This window comes from Cyprinodon variegatus, unplaced genomic scaffold (assembly GCF_000732505.1).
Source record: "Cyprinodon variegatus isolate N-32 unplaced genomic scaffold, C_variegatus-1.0 Scaffold74, whole genome shotgun sequence".
NCBI lineage: Eukaryota > Metazoa > Chordata > Actinopteri > Cyprinodontiformes > Cyprinodontidae > Cyprinodon > Cyprinodon variegatus.
This window is the reverse complement of record NW_015150527.1, coordinates 1,066,222-1,078,574: the sequence shown is the minus strand read 5'-3', so window position 1 is coordinate 1,078,574 and position 12,353 is coordinate 1,066,222. Positions and strand designations below refer to the sequence as shown.

General features: G+C 36.4%; 1 protein-coding gene across 1 annotated transcript in view; it reads right to left on the bottom strand.

The window, feature by feature from the left end:
* Positions 1 to 10,977, bottom strand: part of shoc2 (SHOC2 leucine-rich repeat scaffold protein) — a 20,352-nt gene extending 9,375 nt beyond the window's left edge. The window contains exons 1-5 of the mRNA XM_015372649.1: positions 10,908 to 10,977; positions 3,061 to 4,114; positions 2,260 to 2,397; positions 1,984 to 2,114; positions 1,614 to 1,802 (exon numbers count right to left, since the gene is read on the bottom strand). Of these exons, the coding sequence (XP_015228135.1) occupies positions 1,614 to 1,802; positions 1,984 to 2,114; positions 2,260 to 2,397; positions 3,061 to 3,763 (1,161 nt within the window). The 5' untranslated portion in view covers positions 3,764 to 4,114; positions 10,908 to 10,977. The remainder of the gene's footprint in view (positions 1 to 1,613; positions 1,803 to 1,983; positions 2,115 to 2,259; positions 2,398 to 3,060; positions 4,115 to 10,907) is intronic.
* Between the last annotated feature and the right edge of the window lie 1,376 nt (positions 10,978 to 12,353).

The following is a 12,353-nucleotide window of genomic DNA, read 5'->3' as shown; positions in this document are numbered from 1 at the left end:
TCTGTCCTCCTACTTAAATTAAATCATTATCCAAGCATTTAGAAGAGCTCTCCTACTCATTGAATTAAATTGCATGTTTAAAAAAAACAGTATATGATTTGTCTTGCCAAAAGCTGAAGCTTAATCATTAAACTTCTTCCTCTGAGCCAGATCTACAAAGTGCTAATAACCTTTCAGATTTACGTTTATCGCAATGTTCCATATAGTTGTAGTAAAAAGATGTGTCACCATGTCACAAATTCTAACATGATTATCGTTTATTAGACGCAGCCTTAAATGTTGTTTCAATCCTCTAAGCTAATCCTGTTTATCCAGCAGGGAACAATGCTTCATTTAATTCTCATGCTGATAGACAAGCAGTCTAACAGGATTAATGTGCTACCTGATGTGGAAGCTCAATAATATTGTTTTCAGCTGAGAATTTAGCAATTAGCAAATCACTATAGCACACTGTCTGATAATGGAGTGCAATACTGCCCCCTGGTGTCTTGGAGAATGAATAAAGTGGCTGCCCTTGATGGGTAAAGACAGTATCTCCTGATAGTCTATGTCCATCAGCTTTTTTATGAATTTTTTGGGTTGCTTTTACGTGATACTAATAAACAACATATGCCCCATCTTATAATGTAAATGTTGGTTGAAAAGGGGTTAATTTTTAAAAGCTGTACTTTATTTCAAAAAAGGAATAACTAAATGTCTGCTTAAAGTCTCATGTGCTGTTGAATGATGGATGTTTCAAATTTAAAATAAGAAACGTCAAAGGAAAAATAAAAACACTCCTTTTCAAATCAATTATTTACAATAACTTGAAGTGTACAAAAACAAAATCATTACTCCTCAAAGAAATTCAAAGCCAAAGAAATCAGTTTGTGACTTCATCAAAAATGTTTAGTTCTCTAAATAATCTAAAGTATTTTATATTAAAGGGAGTAAAGTTGACCAATTTAACTTTCCATCTTAGGAGAGCATGTTTCAGAGACTTTCAAGCAAAAAGGTAGAGAAAGGGTGATGAGTTGGTCTCATCCTGTTACAGGGGCTGAACATCATGCAGTAATTGAGTGTGCCATAAGCCCCTCTTTAAACCAAAGTATTGTGGGGTCAAATGTGAGGCCACCTACTTGAGATCTGAAGCTTGGCTTAAACTGTGTTATCAACAGGATAAGACTCTCAAAAACAACAACTCTACTACAGAATGTTAAGAAAAGAAACAAAAAAGAGGGACAACGGCCTCAAGAGGGCTGTGCAGAAATCTGTATCAATTAACTAAAGCAATCTTGTAAAGAAGATTACAAATAATATAACTACATAAAACTGTCCCTAATAAAATTAAGCTAATAGATCATAGGCTCAATTTGTTCCCAAAATAATTTTTCACTTTGGCTTAATTTCTTTCAATAAATAATGACAGACATGAAATCTTGTGTTTTGTAAACTTGTTAGATTACAAAAACAGGCCCTGATAGAGACTATGGGTAATCCTTGTTCTTGCCACTGGTGATTCTTAGATATAAATCTTAAAATCTGCCTGTGATGCTGTGGCAACAATGAAAATGTATTTATATGAATGGTACAATTAAAGATTCATAGAAAGTTTTACAGAACGACCAAAATACCTTCATGTTGAGCTTGCTTAACACTTTGGCCCTGGAGAAGATACCAAACGGGATCTTGTTGATGCGGTTGTGCTCCATGTTGAGCGTGTAAATAGTGGAGAACTGGGAGGGCCCACCCACAGGGTAAGACTGGAAGCAGTTCCTGGCCAGCGTCAGACTGGTCAAATTTAGCAAACTGGACAGCAGGCCCTGACATAAAACAAAATATTGACATGTTGAAAATGATCAAGGAACTTTAAATATATCCAAATGGAACTTGGCAAGAAAATAATCTTTTGACAAACCATTTAAAAAATAAACAGAAAGGAAATCTAAATGATTGCTCTTAGTCCCTTATATTCACCCCGGGTGTAAAAACCTCTGCTCTTACCTCTGGCAATACTGAAATGTTGTTGTTTTCAAGGTTTAGTTCCTCAAGTTCTCGACATTTGGCTAACGACTTGGGGATGGCTGACAATCGGTTATATCGCAGTCCTAATCGATTTATACTTGCCAAATTTCCTATAAATAGAACACATAATGAATTAAGAAATCCAAAAAAAAAAAATTTTGATTTTAACTGCTCATCAATTCATAGACACAAAGAAAAAGCATCAGGCTGTAAAGTTAAAGTCAAAGGATTACCTAAGTGCCAAACTTAAATTACCTATAGTCTCTGGGAGGTCCAAGAGCTCGTTGTGCTGCAGGTCAAGGTTGGTTATTTGTGTGCAATTTCCGATCTCCTTTGGTAGATGTTCCAACTGATTATGGGCAACATCCAGAGTAATGAGGCTGCATAGCTCCCCTGCAGAAAAAAAACAAAGTTACAAATAATTTAGACAAGTTGGCAAAGCAGTAATTATTTGTATGCGGTTTAAAAATGCACCAAATATAATGATAAAGAACAAAATTGTGGATAGATATGCTGCGGAATGATTTGCATAGTATTTTGATAAAAAAAAAAATAAAAAAAAAAACATGATAAACACAGTTTTTTCTTTCATATAAGATAAAGTCAGAAAATATGTTCAGTTTTGTCTTTTATTCCAAACTCCAATAATGTTCATATTACTTACAATAAAGTTATGGGCCCAATTTTTGTCCCTTTTTAAAAACAAATGAGTGAAAACTTCCAGAAGATGTTCCTACAGAGGCCAAAATTTTAGACATGGAAAAGAAAATGTGTGGAAACCGATGAACAGTTAAGTTTAGAGACAGATGGACAGACAGTAAAACGGATTATTTCAACGGATAAACAGATTTCATAGAGATGGCTTGATCGACAGACTGATAGTCAAGACATTAGAGGGGAAACAACAAGATAATGAGGGGAGATGGTGTAGAGGCAGCAGAGCAAACAAACAAGTACGTCATGGATGGACTTTCTCAATATTTAGTCTGTTGATCAAACTTTTAGCCATTTGTTCATTCTTTAGTTTGTCTTTTTCCCCCCATTAGACACACATACCTATTTCTGCTGGTAGCTGTTTAATCTTGTTCTCCCGGATGCTGAGCATGGTGAGCTTGGAAAGATTTCGGATGTCCTTCTCCACTGTGGTGATGCGATTGAAGCGCAGGTACAGTGTGGTCAGAGACGTCAGCCGGTAGACCACAGGAGGTATCTCTCTGAGCTTGTTGTGCCGGAGATCAAGCATTTTAAGCATCTTCAGGGAATCCAAGGAATCTGGCAAACTGGTTAAGGAGTTCTCGCTGAGGGCTAAAGTGACCAGGCTTGACAGGCAGCCCACCTCAGCTGGTAGGCTCTGTAGCTTGTTGCTGTATAAATAGAGTTCTGACAACTGAGTCAACTCCTTAATAGCAGTGGGCAGCATGTGAATGGACCGTTTGGATAGGTCCAGTCTGGTCGAGTTCTCTTCCCGACACTTATTAAGCTCTTTGATGACCTCTGCATTACTGGATTTCTTGCGTGTGGTTGGTGCTGGGTTTGGCCGCTTTATCGTGTTGTCAACAGAAAAGGCAACACCTGGTGTTGAGCTGCTTGTGTCCTTCTTTCCTTCCTTTGTGTCTTTCCCTTTGGTCTTTGTTTCTTTGCCACCATCTTTGACTAGGCTGGATAAAGTCTTGGCCTCTTTGTCCCTTTCTTTACCTGCTAGACCACCTTTAGGGTCCTTTTCTTTTAAATCTTTTTCTTTACCTAAGGAACTACTCATTTTGACGTAATCAGCACCCCAGCATAGATGTGCATGGGACTCTCTCTTGACAGGTTACTTATTAAGAAACAAAGGGACACAGATAATCAAAGAAGCTTTTAAAATATACATCCCTATCCAGGCCGACAAATTGATGATTACCCTTGGAATAAATGGCCACTTGACCTAAGGGACGTTTTAGGGACTGTTCCTTGGCTAAAGTAGAATGGGACAAATACGGCTACGAAGCAAGTAACCTGTGGCGTCCACTGGACTCATGCTTGAGCCTTTAAACTCCCGTCAATCCCAGGTCTGCTGATTAGAAGTTGCTTTAGGTTGCAGCAGTTTGCTTAATCCCTCTGAAAAAAAACACTGTTGAAGAAAAAAAAAAAAAACATTGAGTCAATGCAATGCTGTTTTATAAACATTAACATCTCAGTTTCAACAGATGAATGGCTCTCTGCCTCATCTTTCCTATCATGCATTTCTTTCACATCACACAGAACCAAACTCGTGTTTTAAAATGTTCAATAAGAGCTACACCAAAATGTTCTCTCTTTCAAAATATGCAGCTAATATGAGTTTAGAACTAAAGCATCAATATGATCTGTTGCTGATAAGAATCAGCTCATCTTTCTGCTCCACATGAATGCAATAGTCCTCAATGCTACCATACTCCACTGACAAGAAAAAGAGTTCAGCATGGCCACTGAATGAAGACTGACTTAAAGTTGGCCATTTCAGTTTTGGGGAGTTGCTGAAAACAGAAGCTATAAAGAGACAGAGAAGAAACCATATATGTACGAAATGTGAAAGGTTTATTCCAGCTATGAGAGAGGAAGAGATATTTTCAAACAGATAACAAGAAGGCTGAACCTAAAGAAGCTAAGCTGATCTGGTTTATCCTTTTGAACTTTCAACGTCTACTTGACTTGAAACGTTTTGGACTTTGAAACCTTCTGAGGGAGATCAGATAACGGTCTATTTTCTGTTTCCTACAGGGTTAAAAATGTGAACACTCATTTCATATGTCAGTATGATACGGTTTTACAACGACTGCTCTGTTACAAAGACTTTGTAAAGCTGCCTCTACCTCCAATAAAAGCAACCAATGATTGCTTACAACAAAATGTTTAGAAACACTTTTCTAAAGCAATTCTTACTCTTTAAACAAACTAGAACCTGCTGAAATCATAAGTTTAAACTTCTGTATATAACTTCCCTTTGGGATGCATCAAGTACTTAGGAATTTTATAGAAGAAGAAGAAAAAGGGATACAATTTTTATTCATTGCCCCTCTAATTACAACTAGCTAAAACAACATCACATGTTTGGTGTACTTTATTTTCCAAGAAACTTTTAATAAAATAAGGGAGAAATACTCCAGAAAATTAACTTAAAAGGTTTTAGGGTGCAAATTACATCACAAAAAGAAAATTAAAAATTATGGAGTAAACGTTAAGCTGATTACTCTGCCTGAGAGCTGAAACTAAGCTGGAACAAAGAAAACAATACCAATATACACTAGCGTAGACACCTGACCAATAATAAAATATATACATCCTACAGAATTCTAAATAGTTCTACTGAACTCCAAGCCAGAAACACATTTTTCAGCCATATCAAACAGACCTAGCTGAAAAATATTGAGAAAACGATTTAATGTTGCAGCTACTTCAGGAACAATTTGTCAAAGATATAACTTACTAGTAGGGATGTCCTTATCAAATCTACATATCTAAAAACATTCTGATATCACCCAAATACATTTTGCAATAAATCAGCCTGTATTTCAACTCTCGAGCTTGGTTTATGCGTGACGCATCTGCAAAGTCTGCACGGCCAAAGAGAATAAATGCTACTGCAGACGCTGTGACTTTGGATAATTAAAAGAGACTGACCAACAAATTCTTGATTTTTTTTAAGGCCTTTGGCAATTACTTTGAAAATTAGCCCAACCAATCCCAGACATGAGATGCCAAAATTTTTGGGCCAAATCTTGGAGTCGATATTGCTTTTCTGCCTCAATTCAATGATTAAAACAATACAATGCTAGCATTCATCATAAAAAATAAAAACATTAAAGAAAAGATGATGGATACAGTGGCAGATACACTGATCTGATACCTGGATTAGGTATTGACTCAGATACTGACTAATTAGATGCATCAGATATCGGTGATTTGATATCAGACATCCAATTGAGTACACTTTACATGGAACTGTTACTTGTTTTTTTGGTGCTTATTTATCATCCCTCCATCCGTCCATCTTCTGTTGGATGCGGGTGCCCATCTCCAGCTTTCAATTGGCGAGAGATGGGGTACAACCTAAACTGGTCACTATTCTGATAATTTATGAATAAATATATAAAGTACATTTACATTCACTAACATGGCAAGATATATGGTTTGCCCATTCAACAGCTGGATAGATTGGTATTCAATATCAGCCAATATACTCAGCCCAGGTATTAATGCAGCTCTAGTGGCAAAATGCGTGCCTCACTTGATGTCAACACATGGCTGCTGAATGCATTAATAAATCAAACGCATGCAAGGATCATCCGATATAAGAAAATAACATTGGCCAAAAATACCGGCTGGCCGAAGTATCTGTTTGCTTGTACTTAATGAGAAATGGGTCCGTTGTTCTCATACCTATTGTTGGTTACCATAATTTACTGTTCAAGTTATATCAGCTGATTGAACCTTACAAAATCAGTAATAAAAGTATGTATGATTAATGCGGATATTGCATCTGGTTAATATCGGTACATATTTAAAAGTGCAATATGGTTATTGTATGAGAACTAAAAACGTATCATATTACGAGAGGTGCAACTAATGATTTTTTTACAAGTCGATTAATCTGTCGACTATTTTTGTGATTAATCGATTAATGATCAGATAGCCAAAGGTCGCTTAAAGAAGATTTAAAGTTGGGGATGGATCAGATTTTAGTTTTGGATATAGCATTCTGACAGACAAAAAGTTTTTTTTATATCTTAAATGCAAAATGTTTACATATTTTTTAACATTTTTGTATATAATTACTTCACTAAGGGGGTTGCTCTGTCACCTAAAGGCATGTTTTAGAGTCTGTATAATCCAGTTAATGATTAATCAATTACTAAATTAGTTGATGATTATTTCAATAATTAATTAATCACAATTCCGATTCATTGTTTCAGACCTAAAAATAAAACTTCACTGTCTTCTATATCAACATGAAACACATGTCTGAGAAGGTAAAGTTTGTACTATCGGATGTGTACTCGTAGTCATTGTCTTCTGGTTTATCTGGGACCGGGGGACAGCAGTGACTCCCAGAATTCCCTCTCCGCAGACACCTGCTCCAGCTATAATTATTATTATTATTACTATGAGACACTGATAATTTGTTCATAACCAAACAACGGCCAGCGTTATCCATAATAACAAACATTGCCTAGTTTATATTGTGCACAATAAAGTTTTTTTTCTGTCCCTCTAATGTGTGATAGAACGCAGACCTTTTGACAGCTATGTTACAAACAAACCAGTTCTTCTCCTTGTCTACGTTTAGTGTTTAGTCTATCCTATAGTTACCTTGATCATGGACTAAAACACTCCAGCAACAGCTAAAGCCAAGCTGCTTCTAAAAGAAAAAAAAAAGTCTCAATCATAATCGAAGCCAGGAGAAAAGGTTGGAACTGCTGAGAGCAATCTTTAGAAAATGCCTTCAAAGCAAAGTCCACACCACACTGGATCACATGACTTTTGGCTTACGGTTAGATGATAGATGTACCCCTTACATGGAAGTACACCATACAGTGCATCCTATAAACAATAAAAAGGTATCCATTGCTCTTTTTGCTTTGCATAAATTAACTCAGTAAAATAGAAAATTGGTTGCTGGAAAAATACTTGCGTGCTCAGTTGTTAGAAAGTTTAACTGAGAATAACCAGGCCAAGCCAAATGCTGCAACCATGTAAACGTAGCTGTGCAAGCCACTTCCTTTTATGGTTGCAGCGTTGGTTTCTCTGCCCTGATGCAGCACCATCCTTATATTTACGTTTATTTGCTTTACACTGGCAGACTACTTTTTTGTACAAACAGCTGTCAAAGTCAAAAAAAGAAGATGACCTATTAAAGTGAAGGGGCAAACCAGAAAAGTTTCAATAATAATAGGTTTAGTCTAATGTAACAGCCAAATCTAAAGGGTACAAATGTACTTATCATTTACACAGCATTAATGGTATAATTATACAATAATTTTAAAGTAATGTGTTTAATCAAACAAATTATTATATGCATTATATGACTATAGGAATGTGTACTTGACCACATGCCAAAAGGTATCACCAAAAGGGATCTAGGCTGTCTTGACAAAATAAAAATAAAAAACTAAAAATAAATAAATTGCAAAACTGAAGGTTTTAGAAATGCTGATTAATAAACCTTTAAGGTTGTGATGATTATTTATATGGGAAATGCAATTTCCCTTTGAGTTGATTCCCTTTAACTAATAAAGTACTTCTGAGTTGTAATGGAAGGAGGGTCTGTGCAACAATGATGATCAGGAAACAAGCACTGAGTGGAACATGCAGAAGCATTTCTGGCCAAGGTAACAATATCAAACAAAATTCATAAAGTGTAAAAATCTAAATTATAAGTAGTTTCAGTGAAATGTTATTTGATTAATTTAATTTTAAAATCATATATACTCTAAGGTTTACGCTTTGTTCCCAGTATGTGTTTCAAACTGAAAGATTACATCCATCCCCTGCGTAAATAATGTCGACACATTAAAATGGAAAAGATCCACTTTGGGTTTGCATCTCTAAGACCTGCAGTTAGCCTTTAGCTGCTGGGTGTTACTTTAAGGTAGGCCTTAACCAATAGATTTTGGATTTCTGAAAAGCTACCAAACCTGTTTAAGTGAGTATGTTTCCACAGCAGGTCAGGAAAATCTGTTTAATGTACTTGGGATAACCTCACACAAGCTCACTGCTGCTAAGCAAACATGGCCCATGGAGTGTTGACATTGCATCATGAGTTAGCCATGAAATCTGGGGTACAACATATCCTTGAAGCAAGCTAAGGATAGTTACAAATAAACCTACAACTTTGCTATGATAAATAGGAGTTAGTTACACAATAACTTTGAAGCCAAACACTTACAAAGATGCACAATTCCTGGCCAGTACCAGTGTTTTCCTTTCTGATCTCACATTCCACCTCTAAGGACTATAAAAAAATAAATTTGAATACTCTACAAGTTCTCTGACCATGGTTGCAGATTGGATTTATGCAGAAAATAAAGAAATGACAGGATTATTCTCAGTCATGCAGGAAAGCAAAGGTCCATAACTGATTTATGTTACTTAAAAAAAAGTGCAAAGCTCTATGTGCCACTGGTTTACATATAGACCTATAATACTAAAATCCTTTGGTTTTGTGCAAGTAATCGAGCAGAAAACTAGAATTCATTTTTATTTTTAGTGCTTGAATTGTTGATAAACAGTGGAGATCGAGGGAAATGATGTAAATTATGATATGAAGGTGATTGACTGGGGCATCTCTAAACAGTTTAGAGATGTCTAAACAGTCATTCCAATTTTAGTAATGATGTTTTTTTTAAAACAGCAGCACTAATGACAATCGTACAACAGTCTGATCTGTAGGTGTATAGACATAATTGTTTTTGCTCCAAGACTTCGGATGGGCCTAAGAAGCATTTTAGTAAACAAGGCTTGCAAACACATTATGCGAAGTGAAAAGCATTTGGCCCATGTAGAGATCAGGCTTGAAGTCAAATACAGCTTTACTAAGAAAAAAGGCTAATGTGCATCCATCAACACAACCGCAGCACCACCATAAAGAGCTACTTTGACTTTCCCCACACACACTAATGAAGTTTCCATTAAGGATATCTTTGACCCATTTGCTACTGCCACAGCATTTAGAGTAAATCCCAACTCTGCTGATATCTGTCTCACTGTCTTTGATAGACAAAAAATAAATAAATAAACACAGCAAATCATTAAAAAATGTTTTAAATGAAACGTGCCTGTCATGGAAATAAAGCAATTCACGTCTCAACTCTTTTGTGGAAATGGAAAGCCATACAACACTGAAATAAATAAATAACACAAATCAGGCCCCAGGAGAAATTAGGAAAACAAAGGTGATGTGGCAGCTGTTTTATAAGCAAATCTTGGAAACAGCTTGGCAGCTGAAGAGTCAAGTCAAGTCGCCTAAAGAGATTTAATACATTTCCAAACAAGAACGAAAAAGTAAATATTAGAGATTGCTGTATGCTAACTTGTACAGTAGTAATAATTGGGTATGTGCTAAAACAATGCTACATGTTACGCTCAACGTTACCAAGTCATTTAGCCAAGTTGTTTAACTATACGGGAAAAAAAAGAGTCAACCAGAATTAACAGAAATTTTTCTTTTGAACGAAGTAAATGTCAATATTGAGAAAACTTTGCCAAAACCACTGGCAACAGGCAGGAAATAAGCTAAACGTCAACAGCTAAGCAAACGTCAGTTCTGCCAGACCGCTAACCTGCTAGCTTTAGCTAGCGCGAGCAGTTTAGCCCAACCCGCTAATGAGATTCTAACGTTAACATTCCTAAAAAGACAGGCAGTAAAATCGCACTAAGTGACAATAAAAAACTAAATCCACATATATACACGCAGGGGAGGGGAAAGGATGAGTCCAGGCAGCGAGCGGTCCGCCTGCTCCTGAGCGGAGGGGTTCACCGTAGGCCCAAACAGAGCGGTTATCGCCCGAGAGGGGAAATCTCTGCTACCGCCAGCTGTGAGCTCACACAGCGGACACCAGAGCCCCATAGAGCAGCCGGGGGTGAGGTAGATAAACACCCAGAACACTACAACAACCTATATACCAACTAGCTGCAGCGCAGTAATCACGCGTCGATTTCGAACTGAAAACAAATGAAGAGAAAAAAAAAAGAAAACACTGAAAAAACAGCGGCCATTCCGAAGCTGAACAAAAGAGAGCGCTCGTATTCGCCAACAGAAAATGACACAGTAACGCTAAACAGAGTTCCGTAAAACGAAGGGAAGAGTAACGCTAAGTGAGTTAGACCACAGTTAGCTGAAGGGATGGAAAGGTTTATTGTTATTGGGCTTAAAATAAGCGGTTTACCTTCAGAGGTGTGACTCCGCCATCCTTGCTGCTTCCTCCTCTTTTCCTACACTGCTGCTCCCCTCCCTCCTCTGCCCCCGATCACACAACTGCGTCATACTTACGCCTAACCAATGTTATCACGAGACTTTCAAATGCACCCAGAAATCAAATAAAACTGGGATAACCTTTCACTACACAACAGCGAGAATGTTAATTTATGGAGAGCCATTATATTTTTGTAACATACCTTATGATAACGTGTTGCTTATTTTACGTGTCAAACAAACAATAAAAAATAAAAACATTAAAAAGTCAAATTATGTGTTTGTTCCATGCAGGAAGATAACACTGGCAATAGTAGCCGGATTTATATAAATAAACTTATTATTGAACAACCACAATACTCTTAATTACTTTGACATATTTTTACCAATAAGAAAACAATAATTAAGTTTTAGCTTTCTGATGAGAGTATATATTTATTTTCATATCTAATGAGCAGCTATAAGTGTGCAGAGCTCGTACAAAAATTGTAATTTTGATGTCCCACCTGCTCATTTTTAATCATTGAAGGCATGGGCTGTTCTAGACAGGGGCCAACGGGGGCCAGAGACCCTGTTAGGGCCCCTGTACCGAAGGCATAATACTAAGAGAAGTTCTAATGATGATATGCGCTGGAGCAGACATGGTTACTGGAAGGTCCTTTGGATCTATTTAATTTTTTTCCTTTACAAATCATGTTTTACTAATTATTAAAAAAAAAATAATAATAACGTGGTAGCTTCAGCGGTAATGAGATAGGATCCCAGTTTTCATCTGCTTAATGTTTTTTTTTTAAAGCAAATTAAGAAAAATACTTATAATTTTTTTACAGCTGAATTTATTAGTTTTGCTCAAGTTCTAATTCTGATTTTATAGAAAAAGATTATTTTTAACTTAAATTAGGTCAAAAATATGTAACATTCCTAAATTCTGATTGTATATTGACCAAATAAGACATAGAATTTTAATTAAACCTAATTGAATAGAAATTTCTCTTCATGCAGCTATCTTAATATATTTGAATCACTTTCCCTGTTTTTTATTTCATGCTTTTCTGTTCCCCCATGAAAACACGCTTGCCCCCTCCTGGCCACCTCCTGCCCCCTTCCTGACCCCCTGGTACATTTTGGTCTAGAACCGCCACTGTCTTAAACTGTGCATAGTAAATAAACACTTTAACAAATGTATCTGACAAAAAAAAAAAAAAACATGTTCAATCACTTCTTTTGATTTAGGGCCACACGATTGTGGACACTAAGAATAAAGGTAGATGGATTTCCTAAACTATAATTCTCCTGTTTAAGAAGGACTAAATTGTTTTAAATTAGTGTAAGGTCATGATTTATATCCACTGAAAAACGTTGTCTTGTATATTGAAAGATGCGTACATTTTTGAAAATACTTCCTAAAGAAATTGTCAAC